Here is a 20,871-nt window from a genome sequence, read left to right as displayed (position 1 = left end):
GCGGGGCCGCGGGGTCACGTGCCCGGGCGCCGGAAGTGGTCGGTACTGCTCGGCTGCGCCGGAAGTTGCGCGCGGCCCGACAGCTCCTCATGGCGGCGGCGGCTCCTTGGGCGCGGCGTGGTGGTTACTGAGCTGCGAGTCTGGCGGGTGTGCGCCGAGTCCCGGCCCGGCCTCTGCGTGCCCCCCCCGGGCTTCGCACCCCTGATGCTGCGCGGGTGCTGAACCCGCCCCGGCCGGGACGATGGTGAAGTATTTCCTGGGCCAGAGCGTGCTCCGGAGTTCCTGGGACCAAGTGTTCGCTGCCTTCTGGCAGCGGTACCCGAATCCCTATAGGTACGTAGCCCTGAAAAGAGCAGTCCTCCCCCCTCGCTGTCTGGAGATGGAAGTGTAGGGCCAGGAGAGACTCGACATCGAGTCGGAGAGAGGGGATCGTCGGAACCATGGCCATCTTCTTTAGGGTAAGAAGACCCTATTCGAGAAGCGGCCAGGCCAGGCCTGCAAGATAGTGGGAAGAGGCTGGGCCTGAGCGGTGGTGCACCTGAGGCTGTAGTCCAAGGTTCTCTCATTTCGCAGTGGTGAGACAGGAAGAGGCGGTGGCACAGCAGTTGGGAGGGATCCTGAGGTTGGAAGTCCTGGCGCTGGCCTGCTTCTGCCTGTGGCGTTCTCCACTGGTGTAATAAATCATGAGGTCGGGTCAGCAAGAGGGCGGGAGTTGGAATTTGCCCTCGGATAGGCGCAACGGACTCTAGTTGAGGTCTGGGCCATACCACTTAACAATGCAAGTTTGAGGAAGGCATGGCCGTTCTGGGGTGGGAGGCCCCGGCTGGGAACCCCAACAGGCGGTCTTTCAGCATGCATGCTTCATTCTGATACTTGCAGCAAACATGTCTTGACGGAAGACATAGTGCACCGGGAGGTGACCCCTGACCAGAAACTCCTGTCCCGGCGTCTCCTGACCAAGACCAACAGGATGCCTCGCTGGGCGGAGCGACTCTTTCCTGCCAATGTTGCTCACTCGGTGTACATCCTGGAGGATTCTATTGTGGACCCACAGAACCAGACCATGACCACCTTCACCTGGAACATCAACCACGCCCGGCTGATGGTGAGAGTGCCCTCCCCTTGGTCCCCCAAAAGTAGCTTCAGGTATATGTCACTAGGGAGTCATGAAAGAATTTTTGTTGTCTGAGGCAAATTTGGGTTACTGGGGAGTGACAGCTGTAGAGTGTAAACTCTAGACGATTTTTTTCAGCCAGAGTCTCTGAACCTTTCACCTCTTTTATACTGTGGTGAGGGGTACTTGTTTTAGAGTTGTTCCAGGCACTAAATACAGAGCACCTTCACTGTGCCTGGCACACATAGAGTTTGGGCCTACAGAAGTGATGCCAAGGAAGGGAGGCACTGATTTTCAAACAGGACTCCATTAAGCCATAAGCAGTTTCTTTGGTTGTGCCTCAGAGGTGAGAGAATCTGGGCCCCTTGCCTCCTGAGGATTAGAGGAGTTCCACCTTTTGTCTGTCTTATGTAATGGGGTTTTGCCTGAGATTTTGGGAGAGGTTCATATACCTTCTTTTTTTTTTTTTTTTTTTTAAGATTTTATTTATTCATGAGACACACACACACACACACACACAGGCAGAGATACAGGCAGAGGGAGGATGCAGGGACCCCGATGCGGGACTCGATCCTAGGTCTCCAGGATCACGCCTGGGCCGAAGGCAGGAGCCAAACCACTGAGCCACCCAGGGATCCCCTCATATACCTTTTGATTTCAAAACGTGAGAACCCATGTTTAAAGGAACATCCTACAGTATCTTCTCACATATGAATATATTCTAAAAGCTTTCAGGGAACTCTCACTCTCTCAGCTAATCTTCACAGTGACTCTGGGAGGTAGGTATTGCTCTCTATTGTGCAAAGAGGGAAGTGAGGTTGAGAGAGGGGAAGTGTCACACAAGGTCATGGAGTGAGCTGGCACCTTGATGTTCTGCCCCAGAATTTTCTGAAGGCTTTACAGCTGACTGCCCTGAGGGCATAATCTGTGTTTTTATAAATTATGAAGATAGTGGCCTTGCTGTGAGCCAGATCTTTTAAGTGCTCCTCTTGGAAGTACTGGTTCACTTATGACATCACGAAAGCTGTGACGTTTGCCAGGCTTCCATTTCTGTTTCTACCGCTGGGGAGCTCAAGAGCTGCAGTGAGCAGAAGGCAGGCTAAAGGCACTGCACATAAATCTACCAAACAAAATCCAAGGTCAGGAGGGAACCGGCACATATTCTACTGATTTCAGGTTTATATGCCTTTTAATTTAAAGGGTCAGAAGAGAGGTTATAGAGAGCAGAATGGCCTTTATGTTATTGCTCTCTTCCTGAAATGCAGGTTGGGAATACAGTAAGGGAAAGAAGTGGATTTTCGTTTTCTTGCCTCACCCTGTGACAAAGAGGCAGGGAATCAAATTTATGTGCAAGTTGGTAAAGTGAAAGACTCCCACACGATTGTGGTTGGCCTGACTCCCTGCACAGGTGGTGGAGGAACGATGTGTTTACTGTGTGAACTCTGATAACAGTGGCTGGACCGAAATCCGCCGGGAAGCCTGGGTCTCCTCTAGCTTATTTGGTGTCTCCAGAGCTGTCCAGGTGAGCAGCATTGTGAGGGTGCCAGAGCTTTGGGGGCCTGGGCACTTGGCATGAAGGCTGGACTCTAGGGATCAGTGGAAAGCTCAGAACCCATCCCACCACCATCCCCTTTTTTTTTTGGTAGGAATTTGGTCTTGCCCGGTTCAAAAGCAACGTGACCAAGACAATGAAGGGCTTTGAATACATCTTGGCCAAGCTGCAAGGTGAGGGGCTCTGGGCACAAAGAGAGGCTGGGGTCTGGTCCTAGCAGCCATGACTGACGTGGAATCTGTGGCTGTTTTACCATCCCACTCTAAGCCTGGGACCCCTCATCTGTACCCTGGCCCAAAGAGGGTGAATGGATGTCGTGGAGGGGTTGTTGAGGTAGGTCTCTGGTGTCTTCTGAAGCTGGCCCCTGCCCTTTGCTGCAGGTGAGGCCCCTTCCAAAACCCTTGTTGAGACAGCCAAGGAAGCCAAGGAGAAGGCAAAGGAGACGGCACTGGCAGCTACAGAGAAGGCCAAGGACCTTGCCAGCAAGGCCGCCACCAAGCAGCAGCAGCAGCAGCAGCACTTTGTGTAGCTAGCCCAGGCCCTGGTGCGGTAGGACACCTGACCACCCGGCCCAATTCTCTCTGCCTTTTTCCCCTTGTACTTTATTATTAAAAGTCCACTTCCAGCCCTTTCTACTGTCTGGGTGGTGGGTTGGGGGCGGGTGTCTTGTTTGGCCTTCATGGTGTAGCAGGCACATTGTCCTCTGAGCCGGGCCTGCCTGTTCCCACGTTGAGCAGCCAAGAGCAGGCACAGAGTGTTGGCCTGCTCAGGGTCACAGACTACATGCAGGTGTGGGGATGACAAATGCTAGTCTGTAAGCTCCGTGAGGGCAGGGCCCTTGGTCATGTTCTCTGCTATGTCCCAAGTACCTGGAACATTATCTAGCACATAACAGGCACTCAATAAATATTTTTTGGATTCAATCAGCCCTAGCTCTGGAGTCAGAAAGCTTTAGCTAGAATCTTGACTCCACACTGTCCTGGCTTTGGGCCTCAGGCAAGTTATTAGCTTACTCAGCCTCAGTGCCTCGCGTGAAATGGGGCCAGACAGCCAGCTCCCAGCTGTAGGGATTAAAGGGCCACTGCCTGGTACAGTGCAGTGTTGGTGATGGCTACTGATCTCATTTCCTCTTTTCCAGTTTGTGGCTGGGAGTTCCCCATTTTTATCAGGCAAGACCATGGACAGGAAGTTAGTAAAGAGGCTTTTAATGAAAATACTGTATAGTATCTGGGACAAAGGCCAAGATGCCTTCTCTAGGAAGGAATGTGAGGGCTTAAGAAGCTTCCCACCCCGCCCCACTTGGGGATAGTGGAGCTAAGTGCTACAAAGAGGGCCTGGAAGGATGGCCCAGACCAAGCTGCCTGCCCTGCAGGGCTCAGGGGAAGCCCAGGCACCCCCCCCACCGGGAGGGACTGCCGACAGCCAGCGGCAGGGTGGGGGGGCAGGCACCTATTCCCACCTAAGGGTCCTTTTAGTTCATTCCAACAGGAGGTGACTCCGAGCAGCCCTGGAGGCTTGGGGAGGGCTCCTGCCTGGCAGAGCAGAGGACAGTCTGCGGGTAGAGGCCCGCTCCGGAGCGGTGAAGGTCATAGCCAGGTGCTGCTGCTGTGTGAGTAGCTGTGCTCCTGGCCCGCACTGAAGCCGCGCAGCAGCTCAGCCTCGCCCCCGAACACCAGGCTCTCCACGTCCACCTCCACCTCCTCTGCACAGGGAGGGTCCATCAGGAGACCTGGCCCACTCAGCCCACGCCACCCCTTGGCTTCGGGCACTCACCTTGGTCTGAGTCTGAGCGCTCGGAGGAGAGGCCTGAAGAGTCCAGGCTGTCTGCCCGCGGCCGCTCCCTCTCACCCGGCCCTGCCAGCCCCCGGAGCCACTCCAGCTGCCGCTGCAGGCTCTGCTGCTTGCTACGCAGCTTCTCCTTGAGCCGCCGCGCCTGCTGCTCCTGCTCCTCCAGCTTCTGCAGGTCCCAAGGGAACAAGGGCCTGGGGTCAGCTGCCGAGGGTGCAGGCCTCACCCCCACACCACTCAACAATGGGCTATGGCCACTTGGTGACTGCCTGCTCCACACAGTGGGGGCTTATTAGATCTGGGCCCCAGAGGGTTACTCTCACATCCTCCAGGGAGCCAGCTCTCCTTTGCTCTGGTTGGTCCTATGTAAATAGCCTGTGAGCTTCCCATGTTGATGAGTTGGGTAAGCACAATCTCAAAGGCCCTCAGGGCCTAGTCAAGCAACAGGAGTCTGGCTGCAAGCAGCAGAGACTGGGGAGGACTGGCTCAATGGCGAGTGGGCACTACAGCTCAAGAAGGTGGCTACCACTGTGTTCTAGCCAGTTATAGCCATATGCAAACAGGTCTGGTGCTGCCAGATTTCCCAATTTCTGTAAGAGAGGCTGGAAAGTCAGGCTTTTTCATGTCAAATGGCCTTTTAAGTGCTGCCAACTAATTAAAATTTTTAGAAAACTATAGAACAAAGGCTACCAGTTTGTAACTCCTTGTCAGGACCCTCCCAGGATCCCTATAGCTTCAATATTAATCCCTTTCAAGCTCTGCGAGCCTGGGGTCCAGGGACTGGAGGACCAAGGGTTCTCCCACCAGAGCCCTTGGTGGGCAGAAGCCTGCATTCAGTCAACAAGGAGAGAACTGGGCAAGGGAACATTCCTACTGGGTATAGAAGGATGAGTAAGCTGTCTAGGCAAAGGTGAAGCAAGAAGCAGCATCCACTCCTAACGCTGGGAAAGAGGGTTGCAGAAGGGGAAGAGGGTAGGGGGACAGGGTGACTGGGTAAAGAGCACTAAGGAGGGCACATGATGGGATGAGCACTGGGTGTTATATTCTGTTGGCAAACTGAATTTAAATTAAAAAAAAAAAAAAAAACAAGCAGAAGGAAACTGGGAAGATCATGGGGAATTCAGCTTTTCTGGTGGCGCATGGGGAGATAGGAGACCAAGAGCAGACCAGTGGCAAGACCTGAGTTGTAAAGGGCCTATAGTTTCACAGGAAGTAAGGAGTGGAGACTGTCCTGTCAGGAGCCATGGGAAGGAGACAGACCTGGACAGATCTATGTCCGCAAAGAACATTCTAGGGCAAGGTGGAGGAGAGCCCCAAGGAGGCAAAACAGGAGGCCAGGGAGTCCAGAAGAGGGGTGATAGGGCTTCAAGGAAGGAGCAATCGCCAGGTCCTGCCCCGCGGGCCAGCCAGCACCTGAGGGGTACACGTCCCAAGAACCTGACCAGGCAAGCTTCATGTGAGAAATGGGCCTGCTACCAGGCCAGGGCATTCTTCAGCACAATAAGGAGACATGGGCACTATGGGGCAGTGCTGACAGTCTCTGCACCATGATTTATTTGCTGCATAGCACCTGGATCTGTGTCTACCACAGCCCCTGGTGCCTAGAACAGGTGCTCAATAAACACTCGAAGGAAACTTTAAGTCAGGGGGACTTGGGCCAGGATTATGACTCTGTCTCTCGTTAGCTGTACTGCTCGGTCCTTGGCCTGGCTGTGCCCCCAAATCTTCCTCTGTGAAAAGGGCCAGGAGGGCAGGAAAAGGCCTCTATGGTTTCCCAGGCCACTTCTGTACCACCTGGAGCTGCCAGGGCTTGAGTCCACATACCCACTCCTGCCCACCAGGGAGCGCTGAGCTTAGCCCAGGCAGCAGGAGGGTGCTGGAAGAGGGGGGACTGGCTTCCTGTGTCCCTCTGCTTGCCTGGAACTGCCTCCCAAAATGGCATCAGAATAGATGGCTCAGAACAGGAGGCCTTGGAAGGGTGGGAGAGGGAAAGTAAAAACCTCTGCTGTCCTAGGGACCCTGGCACATGACACATCAGAGTATTTCCAACAGCCATGCCCCTCTGTACGGAGGGGGAAATCAAGTCCAGAGAGGCTGAGTAACCTGCCTCAGGACTGAAGTGATAATAGTTGTAATAACCATGACCGTTTATTGGACAAACTCACTTAATCCTCAGAGCAATCCTCTTGAGTTATTTTCTGCTTTTCTTCCTACTTAACACATATGAGAAAAAGCACAGAGAACTGTACCGCGTCACACAGTTGGGCTCTGACCTCAGGCCTCTCTCCCCAGTTCCACACTCAGCCCTTCTCTATTGTCTCTCCCACAAGGTCTGGCAGGTTGGTCCCAGGGCAGGGGGTAAGCTCCTTACCTGGATATGCACCCTGGCCCAGCGCAGAAGGCTCAGTGTGGTAGAGCGGGCACAGTCAGCCCCCAACGGCATCTGTTGTTTTAGCTGCTCCAGGCACCGCTTCAGCTGGGCCCTCCTGTGGGAGGAGGGATCTGGAGGGCAGTGCCAGCCCAGCCTGGCAGGCCAGAGGGACAGCAGGGGGAGGAAAGGCCATAGAGGGTTGGTTCCTGGGCCCAGTGCTGTCAGGGCAAAGCTACGACTCACCTGCGTTTCTCCAGCTCGTTGTGCACAGACCTGCCAATGCCAGGGAGGATGGGGTAAGGGTACGTCAGCTACTACCTACACCCTCAAAAGTCCCAGGGGCTTAAGATCCACTATAGACGTGGCCCCAAACCAGCCTAGTGTGACTTTGTCAGCCTTGCCTTGAGCACTGGGGTCCGCAGGCAGAGGCAGAGACATGCTGGGGCCAAATGCTGGGAGGCCTGCTCTGGTGGTTGTGGGGTCCAAAGGAAGGGCTTCCTAGACAGAGGTGACAGTTGACCTGATCCAGAAACATGCTACCCTAGGTGGGTTAGTGGAGGGAGAGGCATTAAAATTGGAAGGGATAGCATGTGCAAAGGGTTGAGAAAAGAGAAGAAGCCTGCGGGGGTGGCGGGGGAATCGAGTGGAGATGTGTGAGTGGAAGGAGGACCCTAAAGTCTCTTGTTTATAGTTTGACACATCAGGGGTGCTCAAGTAGTCCCTGAATGAACAGAGGGGAGTGAAGAGATGGCAGGAGGGGTCTGAATTGCCTCCAGAGCAGAGGACGTGGCCCAGAAGATGCAAGCAACAAGGAGGAAGTGGGCAAAGGTGAAGCCCCATGAAGGATGGCACCCATCCCCCCTCTGCTCCCCACCGTCCCCAGCCCTCCTCACCGCCCACTGTCCAGCGCGCCAGAAGCTTGGGGCGATCGCTTCCTCCTCCGGTAGACTGGGCCTGGACTGCGGTGCGGGTACAGGGACGCGTAGCCGTGCTCGGCTTCTGCCGGAGAGAGCCCCGGGCCGCTTCAGGCTGGGGCTGCTTCCAGCAGGCGCCCCCAGCAAGGCCCGGTCAGGGAAGGGCTTTTGGCGCCAGGGCCGTTTCCCCAACCCCTCCCAGTCTGACTGCCCGTGGACCCCTCCCCCACCCCCAAGTTGAGGGCGGGGTGCCCCCGGGGCTACTGTCTAAAGCCAGGCAAGCATCCTTCTTGTAGGGAGCCAAGTCCGACCCAGGCCTGTGGCAGCGAGGCTGCCGCCTGGAGTCTGGCCAGGAGTTCTTCCTCACCTCTCTCGCGGCGCTCTAGGAACTCGGCCGCCTGCAGCAGCACCTGGATATTGCTGGCCACGGGTTCCATGTCGGCGACGGGTGGCGGCGGGTGGGCCTTAGGGTGCTGGCCCGAAGAGCGAAGCGGCTGCACCACTTTTGTTACAATGTAACTGACACGGTGCAACAAACACAGGGGCCGGCCCCGCCCCTGGGACACCCCGCCCCCGGGACCGCCCAGCTCTGGACCCCGCCCCCTAGGAAGGGGCCGAGGAGCAGCCGACCACCTCTCCGAGCCCGCCCTTCTCAGACTGCCGGGACTGCGAGGGGCGCCGATTCCGGCCCCCGCCTTACGAGTGAACCCCCGGGCTGAAAGGGGCTGCGTCTTGCCCATTTCGCTCAGCGACCCCGCGCCGACTGCTTAGGGCCTGCTTAGGTATCTCAGGGCCTCGGTTTCCAGCCCCAAGCTGACAGCGAAGGCTCTGCACCTAGAATGGTACTCCGGGAGCCCAGGGTCTCCAGCGGCCCATGGTCTTAGCTGCTGCACGTGGGCGCCGCAGGGGCGGGGCCGGCGGGCACCCTCGCCCATTTGCCCGCTGCCTCCTGGGGCTCGCTGGCGTCACCTGCGGGGCGGGGCCGGGGAGCTTCCGGGGCACTATTGGCCGCGTGCGGCCCCGCCCTCTCCCTCTGCTGGTCCACACGTTCAGGCGGGAAAAGGAGCAGGTTTCAAATTTGAAAACCCGGGCCATCCGGGCGGGGTTGGGCGGGGAACGGAGCTGCAGTGCGCAGGCGCCAGGGGAAGGGGCACAGATCTGCTCCTATGCTCGAGGGTCTGTGCCCTAGCCGGCTTACCATCTGCCCCCGTTAAGTCCCCCACCCTCAGCTTCCTATTGTGGCGAAGGGGAATGGTCTCCTGGCTCCTCCTCATCAGCAGGGAAGCTACTGTTGCTACGAAACTGTCAATAGGGCACCAATTTCCCAAGCCAGGCCACACTCTGGAAACAAGCGAACTAGCTTTCAAGGGAGCCCTAAGTTCTTGAGCCCAAAGAGTTAGGTTCCTCTCCTGCCCCCGCTGCTTCTCAGCTGTGTGACTCGGAAGTGACCTCCCTCCTGTATGTTCAGGAAGCCCTGTGACGACAGCACTGTCGCAATATCAGAGCTCTTGCCCATCCATGCCCAGTACGTTGCAGCTATTGACTTCTGAGGCTGGTGTAACCAAACAGAGGTTTCTTCCTCCCACAGAACCCCTGGTTGCCTGAGTCCAGGAACACTTCTTTAACATGACTTTTTAGCCTCCCAAAGGGAGTCGATACACTGACCTCTAGGAGCAGCAGGAGCAGATGTGGCCACACCTGGGTGGAGGCAGGAAGATGAAAGCACCTGTTACAGGGTGCTGCACTATAGCCAGACTGGTGCTGAGTGTGAAATGGCTAAGAGGAACTAGATTCTGTATTAAGAGATACTCCTGGGAAACACATGATACATGGCAGTCAGTCCTCAGGAGAAAAACCTTTGAGTTTCTCTGAGTCACTCCCAGAGGAACTGCTGACACGCTCAGCCAAACTGCTGCCTACAACTGTCCACCTATGCACCCATCCATCCATTCACTCACAAGATATTAGCAGAGCAGTTAATGGACCCCAGGCTCTGTGCCCAGGACTGGAGAATACAAAATGGGCAAAACCAGAAAGGGTTCCTGCCTTTGCAGAGCTCACAGGCAAAGGGGGCAAGGATGGACAGTTATCACAAAACGGAGTGACAGTTGTGCCAGACACTCACAGGAAAAGACACAGCATGAAGGCAAGTCCTAAGGAGCATTTGTCCTAATCAGGGAGGTCAGAGAATGTTTTTGGGGAAGACGATGAATGGGTAATCAATCTCTCTGTACAGGAGGTCTGCAGGGAAACTGCAGACACAGGAACAACAGGTGCAAAGGCCGGAGGATGAAAAGAATGTATACAGACCCAAAGAAGGCCACTGTGGCTGGCATACGGCAAGCAAAGAACGCAGTGTGGGATGGTGCCAGAGATGCTGACAAGGCCCACAAGAGGCTGACTGGTCCTCCAAGCCTCCATCCACCGTCAGCTATGTCTGAAGAAAGGCCGTCACAAGGCTTGTGGATGAATTCCCAATTTCATTTCACTGAAGTCAGCACCCACACAGCACAGGTGCAAACCTACTATTCAGACACAGGCGACCCAGGAGGCCCAGCCCTGGGGGGTGGGGGAGAGGGAGATGGTGGGAGGGGTTCTGAAGGAGGAGGGTTCCCAGCAGCAGAGGGGAGCAAAACACACTTGAAGAGCTAGTGACCTCCGACTGAAGTTGTGAAAGTGAGAGCACGGCTGTAAGAGCACCAGAGTGACCCCACTGAGAAGTGGACTCTGTCCTCAGAGCCCCAGTGGGTACAAGACTGAGGCCCACCTGGCCTCCAAGCCTCCTACATAGATGGGTCCCAGCCACCAGCCAGGGGGACAGGAAGCAACACTTCCCAGAAACGGGGGTGGGGGGGGTGGGGGGGAGGTGGAGGATGGGAGAGGATTTGTCTTCTTCCTCCACTTGTAAGTTTCCTTTTTATCTTTGGTTTCCAGCTGTTGCCTATGATATGCCTGGCTGTGATTTCTCGGTATTTGTCTTACTTAGAATGTTGTGAGCTTCTGGAAAGTTTTTCAGTCTTTATTTCTTCAAATATTTTTTCCTGCCCTTTTTCTTTCTCCTCTTACTCTGATCCCAATGTCATATGTCCTCAGTCAGAATATATCAATGCAAAGTGATGTTGTTAATGTTTTCAGGTTTTTTTTTTTTTTTTCAATCTGTCTGCTTCAGTGTGGATAAGGCCTACTTGTCTTCAGATTCACTTATTCTTTCTTCTGTGAAGTCCAATTTGGTGTTTAGCCCATCCAGTGTGGTTTTTATTTTAGCCATCTTATTTTTCAAATCTAGAATTTCCATTTGGTCCTTTTTAAAGTTTTCTATCCATATCCCAGAATATCTCATTACCTCATGTATTGTTTTCCTAGGGCCATAACAAAGTACTATAAAATGAATGGCTTAAAACAACAGAAATGTAGTCTCTAACAGCTCTGGAGGGCAAGAGTCCAAAATCAGGGCTTAGCAGGGTTACTTCCGCCTGGCAGTTTGGTGGGACAATCTGTTCCAGGCCTCTCTCTGCACTTCTGGTGGCTGCCAGCAATCCTTGGTATTCCTCAGCTTGTAGATGTATCACTTAAATCTCTACTTCTATATTCACAAGCCCTTTCCCCCTGTGTCTCTCTGGGTCCAAATTTCCCTTTATTTTTCTTTTGTAAGATTTTATTTATTTATTCATTCATGAGAGACACACAGAGAGAACAGAGACATAGGCAGAGGGAGAAGCAGGCTATCCTAGGAGAAGCCCAATGCAGGACTCGATCCCAGGATCCTGGGATTACAACCCAAGCCAAAGGCAGACACTCAACTACTGAGCCACACAGGCACGCCCAAATTCCCCTTTCTTATAAGGACACCAGTCACTGAATTAGGGCCCAATATTAGGACGTCATTTTAACAGGTAAGTTACATCTGTAACAGGTAATTATAACAGGTAATTACATCTGTAAAGACTCTATTTCCAAATTAGGTCACATTCTAAGGTTCCGGATAGACAATAATTTTTGAAAAATACTCATTATATCCCTTCCCTCTTCCAGTTATTATTCTTTCCCCGTTACTTGTTATATATTTATAACAGTTTATGTCCATATCTGCTAATTCCAGTAACTTGAGGCTTTTCTGTGGAAATTCTATTTTTTTAAAAAATATTTATTTGAGAGAGGGAGAGTGCCAGCAAGGGGAAGGGCAAAAGGGGCAGGAGAGAGATAATCTTAAGCAGACTCCTCACTGAGCAGAAAGCCTGATGTGGGGCTCTATCCTACAACCCATGAGATCATGACCTGAGCCAAAACCAAGAGCCAGGTGCTTAAGTGACTGAGCCACCCAGACGCTCCTGGAACATCTACTGACTATCTGTTCTCCTGATTGTAAGACATGAAAGAAAGAAAATGTGCTTTATAATTTTTGATTGTAGACCCTAAGAGCAAAAAGAATATAACTATATCAAAGTATGTGTGCGTGTGTGTGTGTGTGTGTGTGTGTATTTGTTTCATTCATTTTCCTAAGAGACCAAGCAAGTCCTTACCTATCTAGCAGTTAGAGCAAAGGGCTTATGATTTGGATTCCTCTTGAGTAAAGTTTTCTAAGGAATTTAGCCAACTGTACAGTAAAGTGAACACAGTCACCTCTTATACAACCGCAAGGGAATTCCTAAAACAACTGCTGGGTATGATTTGCTAGGACTCACAAAATCCACTCACAGCTACAATACTCCCTGCATACATAGTGTGTAGTATTATAGTTTATTACAGGGAAAGGATACAGATTAAGATTGGCCAAGGAAAGGAGCTTATGAGTCTGGGAACTAGGAGATGCAGGCCTGTCACTCTCTCCCCATCCATTTAGGTCGTGTGACTTTCCCAGTATCAATGTGTGACAATGCACAGAGTACTGTGTACTAGGGAGGCTTTTCCAAGACTCAGTACTCCATTTTTGGGGCTCTATTACATGGGCATGATTGAGCACTCATGTGGTTGATGTCAAGTCTCCACTGGACTGATACCATGGGACCTAAAGCCCCACCTTAAATCACATTATTTGCTGGCTAGCCCAAGGCCTCTGGGCAAACAAAGCTCATCTTCCAAGAGCTGAGGGCAGAAGACAGAAACTTCTTTTGCAGCGAAGTTAAATGCCACCACCACCACCTTTGGCCAAGACTCTTACAGCAAAATAATCATATTCCCTAACATTTGGAGGGGCCAATGTGGAAGTAGGGATAGATTTAAAGAAACAACTAATATAAAGCTTATAAAGCTAGTACATATTCATATTTTTTCCTAATTTTTCATTTCCCCCTTTGTATCTTATGATAAAGTGGAGCAGAGCTATTCAGCTTACATTGGGGCACCTGGATGGCTGAGTCAGTTAAGCGTTAAGACTCTTGATTTCGGCTCAGGTCATGATCTCAAGGTTGTGGGATGAGTCCCACGCTGGGACTCCTTGTTCAGCAGGGAGTTTGCTAGATTGTTTCTCTTCCTCTCCCTGTGCCTGGCTTCCCCACCATGTGTGTGCTCACTTGTGCTCTCTCTCAAATTAATTAATTTATAAAAAATAAAAAAAAGGAAATTAGCTGACGGTGAGGTAAACCCAATGCTTTCTCAAGCTTTCTCCATCTGTGTTACTTCCTGTTTTTTTTTTTTTTTTTTAAGATTTTTGTTATTTATGAATGAGAGAAAGAGAGCAGGAGGAGGAGCAGAGAGGGACAAGCGGATTCTGCACCAAGCATGGAGCCCAACACAAGGCTCGATCTCAGGAGCCTGAGATCATGACCTGAGCTTAAACCAAGAGTTTCACACTTAATCTGAGTCACCCAGGCACTCCCTGAGTGCGGGAGGGGGGGGGGGGGCAACTCGATTTCCCAATACATTTGACCATTACTATGAATATCAGTATTGTAACAGGGCCACTGCTACACCCTATCACGCAGTGTGCTAGGATATGTGTCCTCAAAGGCTCTGGCACATTAGTAGAGTTCCATTCAGTCATTAACAATTTCTCCAGTCCATCATCACACAGTGTGACTGAAATGTCCCTCAGAGTGATGCCATTTAGGTTTGCAGACTCCCATTCAGTTTTTTTTTAGGTTCCAAAAGCAAGAGTGGTCTCACAGCAACATGAGTCTCCACCCTTTCAGGCACCAAAGCCACACTGTCATGCTTTCATTGCATAGGCCACTCATTCATTTCTTTACCCTTAGCTCCCATCTCTCCTCTCCTGTTACACCCAAACTTTTCTACTTTTGGAAGGGGTGTTAGGTTTGGCCACTGTTGCCAGTCCAGGTTGCCAAGAGAAATACTGTTTAGCATATGCTCCCCTCAGGCCTCTTCCACTGGGACAGGGCAGGGACAGGGGAGGATTCCCTGGGCGCAGAACTAAGGGGAGCTGTCAGACTGCTTTGCAATATAGCTACATTTAGTCGTAGCCCCAACTGTGCCAGGTGGGACAAAGGCACAACCTACCCCATCAGACCCTTAGGAATCTTGACATAAAGGCTGAAAAGTACAGTTTCTTACTTAGGGATCGCCCCTGCTTCTGGAACCTGGTCCTGGGACCATTACAACAGGTAGGACAGAGGAAGTTGAGGTGATGTGGGGGAAAAAAGAAAGTGTAGTGATATCAGCATCCTTCCCATCATCTCTTCTCCAAATCTACCCTCCCCCTGAAAAAGTAGAGGAATCTGTCTAGCGGGTACCTGCTCTGGGCCTCATGGTGAGTGAGCACACACTCACAAACATGTAAGCCAGGCCTTCATGCCTTTATTCCCCCATTTTAGACTTTAAAAAAATGTTTCAACTGCCTGTTCCAATTCTCCATTAAACCATTCCTTTGAAAATTATATCCCTCTGTCCACTGTTGAACATTATGTGCTATAAAATGTGTTCCTTGGTCTGAAGATATGTGATCTGACAATCCATACAGTTCTAGTATCTTCAGTTCCAGTCCTTTTATTGTGCCCTGAGCATTTTTACCTACCATGGGACTGGCTATCCTCAGCCCGGAGTACTGTCTGTTCCTGTCAGGGCCTGTTTGTACCCCTTACCCTCCAGGTTTACAGGCGTCAGTCTGATTTGCCAGATACATGTGGCCACTGCCTGTCAGAAAAACCCAAACCTAGGGGCTTGTACCATTGTCCAGTTCTTCCATCATTGCTGGAAAAATAGCATACAATTCAGCCCACTGAATTGATTTGTTTTGATCTTCATCAGAGTAGTGGACTTCCAAACAGAAAACTGTCCATTTACCATGGAACTCCCCCTCCATAAACCAACAACTCTGCTGGTCAATGGAGAGCTTTTCATGGGGCGTTGCCTGAGGGCTCAGTGGCCATAGGATCCAATAGCTACTCAGGTGGTTCCAGAGGTAGGGAAAAGAGGCTCCTACTCAGGAGTACTTCCTCTCATTCTCCTGGTAACCTGTTCCGGTAGAAACCATTTCCGTTTTATGATGAAATACTTCTGGGCATTACCCTCCTCATTAAAGAATTTCCCCCAATATCACCCAAGGCATTGTGGGTTCAGTTTTCAAGGTTATTTTATGCCCTTTTATCATAGGGAAAATCGCAGAGTTCAGTAATCTCTCTCAAATGGGAATTTACTGTCGCAAATCCCAGCAATTGCCACTAGGTGGCGCTCGTAGGCTGCATATGGGGCTGTGTCCTTCAGCGAAAACCCTGAATGGGCCCCTGTAATCTCAGGGCTTCCCATTCAGCATGTCCAGTCAATACTGGCGCAAGGCGGGATCACCATGCCTTCCGTTACACATACGGGCGGAGTAGATTTAGCAGACTTCTTAAAGGCCCTTAGGATTTGGGTAACGGTAAATGAGCACGGACTCATGCTGAAAGTCACCAGCCGAACTATCCCCTAATGAGAGAGTCAGCCTGTCCCCTGCAGGGGGCCAGACAGGGACTGCTCCTCTAGCTATGAAAGCCCTAGACAGCATCACTGTTCAGTATAAGTCTGTCTGGCCCACACTGAAATTCTGTTGTTTACTATAACCAACCTCATGAATTATCTTAGCTACTGGAGAACTTGCAGCTTCTACATCAGCACCTGCTACTTCACCTTGCATTTTTATGTTCTGGGGACAGCTTCCTTCCTTAAGCCCAAGAACTACCTCTGCCAGCTCTGAACTTATTTTCTGCAACTTCCTCACCCTTCTCTGCCTGCAGAGAGTTGAAGAGAGTGAGTGCCTAGCTCTCCTTTAGGCTTTGGCCAATTAAGGGAATGTGGTGGCTGGTTTGATCTTCTGTGCAGACCACTCAAACTTTCTTCATATCAGTAATAAGGCTGTTTCCCTTTATTATCATCTGTGTGTTTACTGGAGGAACACTTTCAATTTCCTTCAAGAACTTTCCCTTTGCATTTACCACTTGGCTGACTGCTCAACACATGAGGCCTAGCTTTCAGCACACTTCTTTGCTCAGCTTAATAAGCATTTCTAGCTTTTCATTTAAAGTGAGAAATATAAGACTCTTCCTTTAACTTAAACACTTAGAGACCACTGTAGAATTATTAATTGGCCTAATCTCAATATTGTTGTGTCTCTGGGAATAGGGAGGCCCTAGGAGAGGGGGAAAGACAGGGCAACGGCCAGTTGAGCAGTCATAACACACACAACACATATCAATTAAGTTCATCATCTTGGGCAGCCCGGGTGGCTCAGCGGGTTACCGCCGCCTTCAGCCCAAGGCGTGATACTGGGGACCCGGGATCGAGTCCCACATCGGGCTCCCTGTATGGAGCCTGCTTCTCCCTCTGCCTGTGTCTCTGCCCCCCTCTCTCTGTGTGTCTCTCATGAATAAATAAATAAAATCTTAAAAAAAACAAAGTTCATAATCTTAAGTGGGTATAGTTCTTGGTGCCCCACAACAATTACAATAGTGACATTCCTGATCACAAATCACCATAACAAATACGATGATAATGAAAAAACTAGAAATATTGTGAGAATTACCAAAATGTAACACACAGATAGAAAATGGGCAAACACTGCTGGAAAAATCACCCCAATAGACTTGCTCAACACAAGGGTAGCCACAGGGATCCCTGGGTGGCACAGCGGTTTAGCGCCTGCCTTTGGCCCAGGGCGCGATCCTGGAGACCCGGGATCGAATCCCACGTCGGGCTCCCGGTGCATGGAGCCTGCTTCTCCCTCTGCCTATGTCTCTGCCTCTCTCTCTCTCTCTCTGTGTGTGTGACTATAAAAAATAAATAAAAATTAAAAAAAAAAACAAGGGTAGCCACAAATCTTCCATTTCTAAAAATTACAGTATCTGCAAAGCACAATAAAGTGAAGCACAATAAAACGAGGTATGCCTATACAAACTCGACCAACACTATTCCTTGCAGAAGCCAACCTGCTCATCCCAGGAAAATGTCAGGGAATCAAGAATTCTACCAGTGATATGAAAAGCTTGTTTTTCTGTGTTTCTGAATTTGTAGAATTACTCTGATGTGCAGTGCTATTTGGCATGCTTTCTCTACAGAGGAGAAACAAGATTTATTCTTTAACATGGAAAGACTTCCTTGGATGGCTGACAAAGTCAACCTTGGCACTGAGGCTGGGGTTTGGTAAAGCCCCAAGGGTCACATTCTTTACAACCTCTATCCTGCCAGAGGTATGTTTAAGGTCCTCAGTTTGCATTCAGGACCTAAGGGCTATCACGCTGGCTACTACTAGGTTTCACAGACAGAAGCTTTAACTAGATGGGCATCATCTTCCTTGAGATCCTCAAGTTTTCCCACATGCCTGACTTGCCAGGAAGTGACCTCTTCACCACCCTCAGGCTTGGACTTCATGGGCCATCAAACGAGCCACGGGCGGGCTCACTGGAGCACTGTGCAGGCACCTTTTCGACAGGTGTTCAGAGAGTGCTGAACAGCCCTGAGCGACACACAGTTGGGTACTGGCATAGTCACAATCAGCTCATCTAGCAACACCCTGGTAGGAAGGAGCAGGGAGTGTGAGCCTACGTAGAGTTAGTGTCATGGGAAGTAAAGCTACTTGTTTGGCAATTTCTCAAAAAGTTAAACACAGAACTCCCACGACTCAGCAATTTTACTCCTGGGTATAGCCAAAAGGTACAAGCAACCGGAAGTATCCATCACCAGATGAATACAATGTGGTATATTCATGCAATGAAATATCCCTTGGCCATTCTATATCGATACATGATAACCTTGAGGACACTGAAACCAAGCCCTAACCCTAAAAATATGACTCAGTGAAATAAGCCAGACACAAAATATTACATGACTACACTAATATTTGAGGTAAGGTATCTAGAATAGGCAAATTCAGACACAAGAGTGGAACAGAAGTTACCAGAGGGTATGGGAAGGAGGCAATGGGAGTTAGTGTTTAATAAGTAGAGTTTCAGTTCGGGAAGATGAAAAAGTTCTGGACATGGATGGTGGTGATGGTGGCACATTATAAATGTCCTTAATGTCACTGACCTTATACTTAAAAATGGTCAAAATGGTCAATTTTGTGTATTATGCATACAATTTATGTATATTTTACCAAAAAAAATTTTTTTTTAAAGGACGGTAATGTGGTCCAGGCAGTTTAACATTTGACCACTATTCTGGGTAGTTTTATACACAAGGCAGGTCAATTATGTCATATTTTTAAAGAATCATCATCTTAGTAAGACATCTTCCAGCAGATATTTTTCCTTAATAATAATTGAAGGTTCAGACCCCACAATTCCTAGAAGTCAGGTACATATCGACAGAAAAGCTTAGGCAGAAAACAAAAACGTAAAGGAAACCACCAAAAAACAACAACCAAAAAAACCCTGAAGGCCCACATCTACAAGATGAAACTATTTGGAGATTAAGCACAATGCCTGGGAGAATAAATGGGAAGTGACTCCATTAGACATCACTCAAGGAAATAAGAACTAAAATAAGATGTTTTCATCTCTGTGGTCTGGGCAAGTGAGCATGTAATTTGCCCTATAAATGGTGGGTGAGCTGATCCAGGGGCAAATCAGAGGAAGTCAGGTCTTCAACATTCCAGAAGAGTGGAGGACATGACACTGGAAAACTCTGGGAGAATTACACCTAGACCTGAGGGATGGTCTCCCTCAGGTGGGATGGAGGTGAAAAGGGATAGAGTAGAAGTTGGTCAGAAATGGGAGAAACAGCAGAAAAAGAAAGGCAGGCAGGATTCCTGCCTTTGCACACCTGGGAGGGCTCACAGGAGAACCAGACCGGCTGCAAGAAGCTGTCTCCTCAGGTACCCTGCAGACATTGGATGAGCAAGATCGCAGCGGAGTAACTGCACCGGGGGCTCGGCCCAGGGGCTCCAGGTCCGCAGGACTGGAAGTACTTTATTTGATAAACCCACACAATTATGTTTTTAGCAAGGTCTTTTCTTTACTCAGTGAAAAACTAAGGTCATAATTAAGTTTCTACTTTGAGAGATTCTCACCCTTTTTCAGTCATAAACATCCCCAGGGCATGATCCTCTCCTGTCTGTGGGTGGATGACATCCTCTCACTTAAATCATAAGTTGGCTTATTTAAGGGAACTTGCATTGCCGAGTATTCTTTGGGTGATATTAAATTTGTTCTCAAATGATGTACAGGGATAAACAGAAACTGAAGCAATTCAAGTCATGGCGTTAACAATAGAGACCACATCTGGGGCACCTGGGTGGCTCAGTTGGTTAAGTGTCTGCCTTGGGCTCAGGTCATGATCCCAGGGTCCTGGGACAGAGCCCTAAGGGCTCTCTGCTCAACTGGGAGCCTGCTTCTCCCTATCCCTCTGGCCTGCCACTCCCCCTGCTTCTCTGTCAAATAAATAAAATCTCAAAAAAAAAAAAAAAAATATAGACCACACCTGGCACTTGGCTGGCTCAGTCTGGGGAGCATGTGACTCTTGATCTTAGGGTTGTGAGTTCAAACCCCACATTGTATGGCCAATTATTTAAATAAATAAAAAATTTTAAGGCATTAGACCACACCCTAGAAACATTTATTTTTGCATTCTAGGTTTCAATTGCTATAAGCATATCTAAGGGGGAGGATCCTTATCAAAATCCAGATCAGATAACTCAAGGGTACAGAGGGAAAAAGCTAGCGCTGGTCTAAAATTTAGCTCCAGGGCAGCCCGGGTGGCTCAGTGGTTTAGCGCCGCCTTCCACTTGGGGCATGATCCTGAAGACCAGGGATCGAGTCCCACGTCGGGCTCCCTGCATGGAGCCTGCTTCTCTCTCTGCCTGTGTCTCTGCCCCCCACCCCCTTTGGGTCTCTCACAAATAAATAAATAAATATTTTTTTAAAAAATAAAAAAAAATAAAATTTAGCTCCAGCTCATACCTTTGGGGCATCCAGTACATCCCAAGGCAATACTGGCAAGTTTCCCCTTGGATGAAGCTTCCTTCAAGGGTGGCCATGCTCTGGGAAATTGAGAGGATGCTAACTAAATAGTGGGTCTCTGAGATAGAGAATAGGAGATTAAAATCTAAACTGGATTCTGTTCTCAGTTTGGAAATTTTCTTACTAAAGATTCTGAGTATCAGTAGGAAGGTGCTACTCTCTAGGGGTTGTAGTGCCTGTTTCTACCCTTGAGTGGAGACTGGGGCTCTAGGGTTTCAATGTCAGGCTCGCCCGCTATCTGGAGAAGACAGCATGCCATTACGCAATGGATTTTGGTCCAAGGTAATGAATACCGAAATTTTCCCAGTTTCATTCTAAAACAGAAAAAATATTTTTAAAAAATATTATAAAATATTTAAAATATTTATAAATATTTATACAATAAAGATTTTATTTATTTATTCATGAGAGACTCAGAAAGAAAGAGACACAGGCAGAGGGAGAAGCAGGCTCCCTGGGAGCCTGATGCGGGTCTTCATCCCAGGTCCCCAAGATCACACCCTGAGCCAAAGGCAGAAGTTCAACCGCTGAGCCACCCAGGCGTCCCAATAAAATAATATTTTTATTGGATTGTTTTATTATTATAGCTTTCCAAATATTTTGTGGTGATTCTGCATAAGCCACCACACAGGCTAGCATCTAATCCAGCATGCCCTAACAGCCAGTGTGCAGAAGACTCCTCTCAAAAATGCGGATTTCCATGCTCCACCACCTCCATTCTGGTGACTCATCCTGAGAACCGAGGTCCA

At 49.9% G+C, this 20,871-nt stretch overlaps 2 protein-coding genes across 8 annotated transcripts; one reads left to right on the top strand and one right to left on the bottom strand.

Moving 5' to 3' along the window:
• The first annotated feature begins 48 nt into the window (after positions 1-48).
• Positions 49-3,589, top strand: PRELID1 (PRELI domain containing 1). Of its 2 annotated transcripts, XM_077895411.1 has the most exons (5): positions 50-333; positions 880-1,105; positions 2,523-2,636; positions 2,761-2,839; positions 3,047-3,589. In XM_077895411.1, the coding sequence occupies exons 1-5, from the start codon at positions 242-244 to the stop codon at positions 3,193-3,195; spliced, it is 660 nt and encodes a 219-aa protein (XP_077751537.1). In that variant the 5' UTR covers positions 50-241; the 3' UTR covers positions 3,196-3,589. The 2 variants fall into 2 exon arrangements, with proteins under 2 accessions (XP_077751538.1, XP_077751537.1); XM_077895412.1 differs by lacking the exon at positions 2,523-2,636 and having other exon boundaries at positions 49-333.
• MXD3 (MAX dimerization protein 3) lies at positions 115-19,954 on the bottom strand. 6 transcript variants are annotated; one of them, XM_077895402.1, is made up of 6 exons: positions 8,107-19,954; positions 7,719-7,824; positions 7,227-7,323; positions 6,826-7,098; positions 4,440-4,623; positions 115-668 (listed from the first exon to the last, which is right to left on the bottom strand). In XM_077895402.1, the coding sequence occupies exons 1-6, from the start codon at positions 8,477-8,479 to the stop codon at positions 454-456; spliced, it is 1,248 nt and encodes a 415-aa protein (XP_077751528.1). In that variant the 5' UTR covers positions 8,480-19,954; the 3' UTR covers positions 115-453. The 6 variants fall into 6 exon arrangements, with proteins under 6 accessions (XP_077751528.1, XP_077751530.1, XP_077751531.1 ...); XM_077895403.1 differs by lacking the exon at positions 115-668 and adding an exon at positions 3,856-4,368 and having other exon boundaries at positions 8,107-19,656; XM_077895407.1 differs by lacking the exons at positions 115-668; positions 7,227-7,323 and adding an exon at positions 3,856-4,368 and having other exon boundaries at positions 6,826-6,940; positions 7,069-7,098; positions 8,107-16,878.
• Between the last annotated feature and the right edge of the window lie 917 nt (positions 19,955-20,871).

This window comes from Canis aureus, chromosome 4 (genome assembly GCF_053574225.1).
Source record: "Canis aureus isolate CA01 chromosome 4, VMU_Caureus_v.1.0, whole genome shotgun sequence".
In the NCBI taxonomy this organism is placed as follows: Eukaryota; Metazoa; Chordata; class Mammalia; order Carnivora; family Canidae; genus Canis; species Canis aureus.
Note: the sequence above shows the minus strand (reverse complement) of the source record. Positions and strands in the feature narration are given on the sequence as shown.

Bases quoted from the DNA above. Each gene is read 5' to 3' on its own strand.
- PRELID1 (XM_077895411.1), top strand. From the start codon at position 242: ATGGTGAAGTATTTCCTGGGCCAGAGCGTGCTCCGGAGTTCCTGGGAC. The intron at 2,637-2,760 runs GTGAGCAGCATT...TTTTTTTGGTAG, and splicing joins GTGTCTCCAGAGCTGTCCAG to GAATTTGGTCTTGCCCGGTT. The intron at 2,840-3,046 runs GTGAGGGGCTCT...CCTTTGCTGCAG, and splicing joins CATCTTGGCCAAGCTGCAAG to GTGAGGCCCCTTCCAAAACC.
- MXD3 (XM_077895402.1), bottom strand. From the start codon at position 8,479: ATGGGCAAGACGCAGCCCCTTTCAGCCCGGGGGTTCACTCGTAAGGCG. The intron at 4,624-6,825 runs GTAAGGAGCTTA...TGGGACCTGCAG, and splicing joins GGGCCAGGGTGCATATCCAG to AAGCTGGAGGAGCAGGAGCA. The intron at 669-4,439 runs GTGAGTGCCCGA...TTATTACACCAG, and splicing joins GCGCTCAGACTCAGACCAAG to TGGAGAACGCCACAGGCAGA.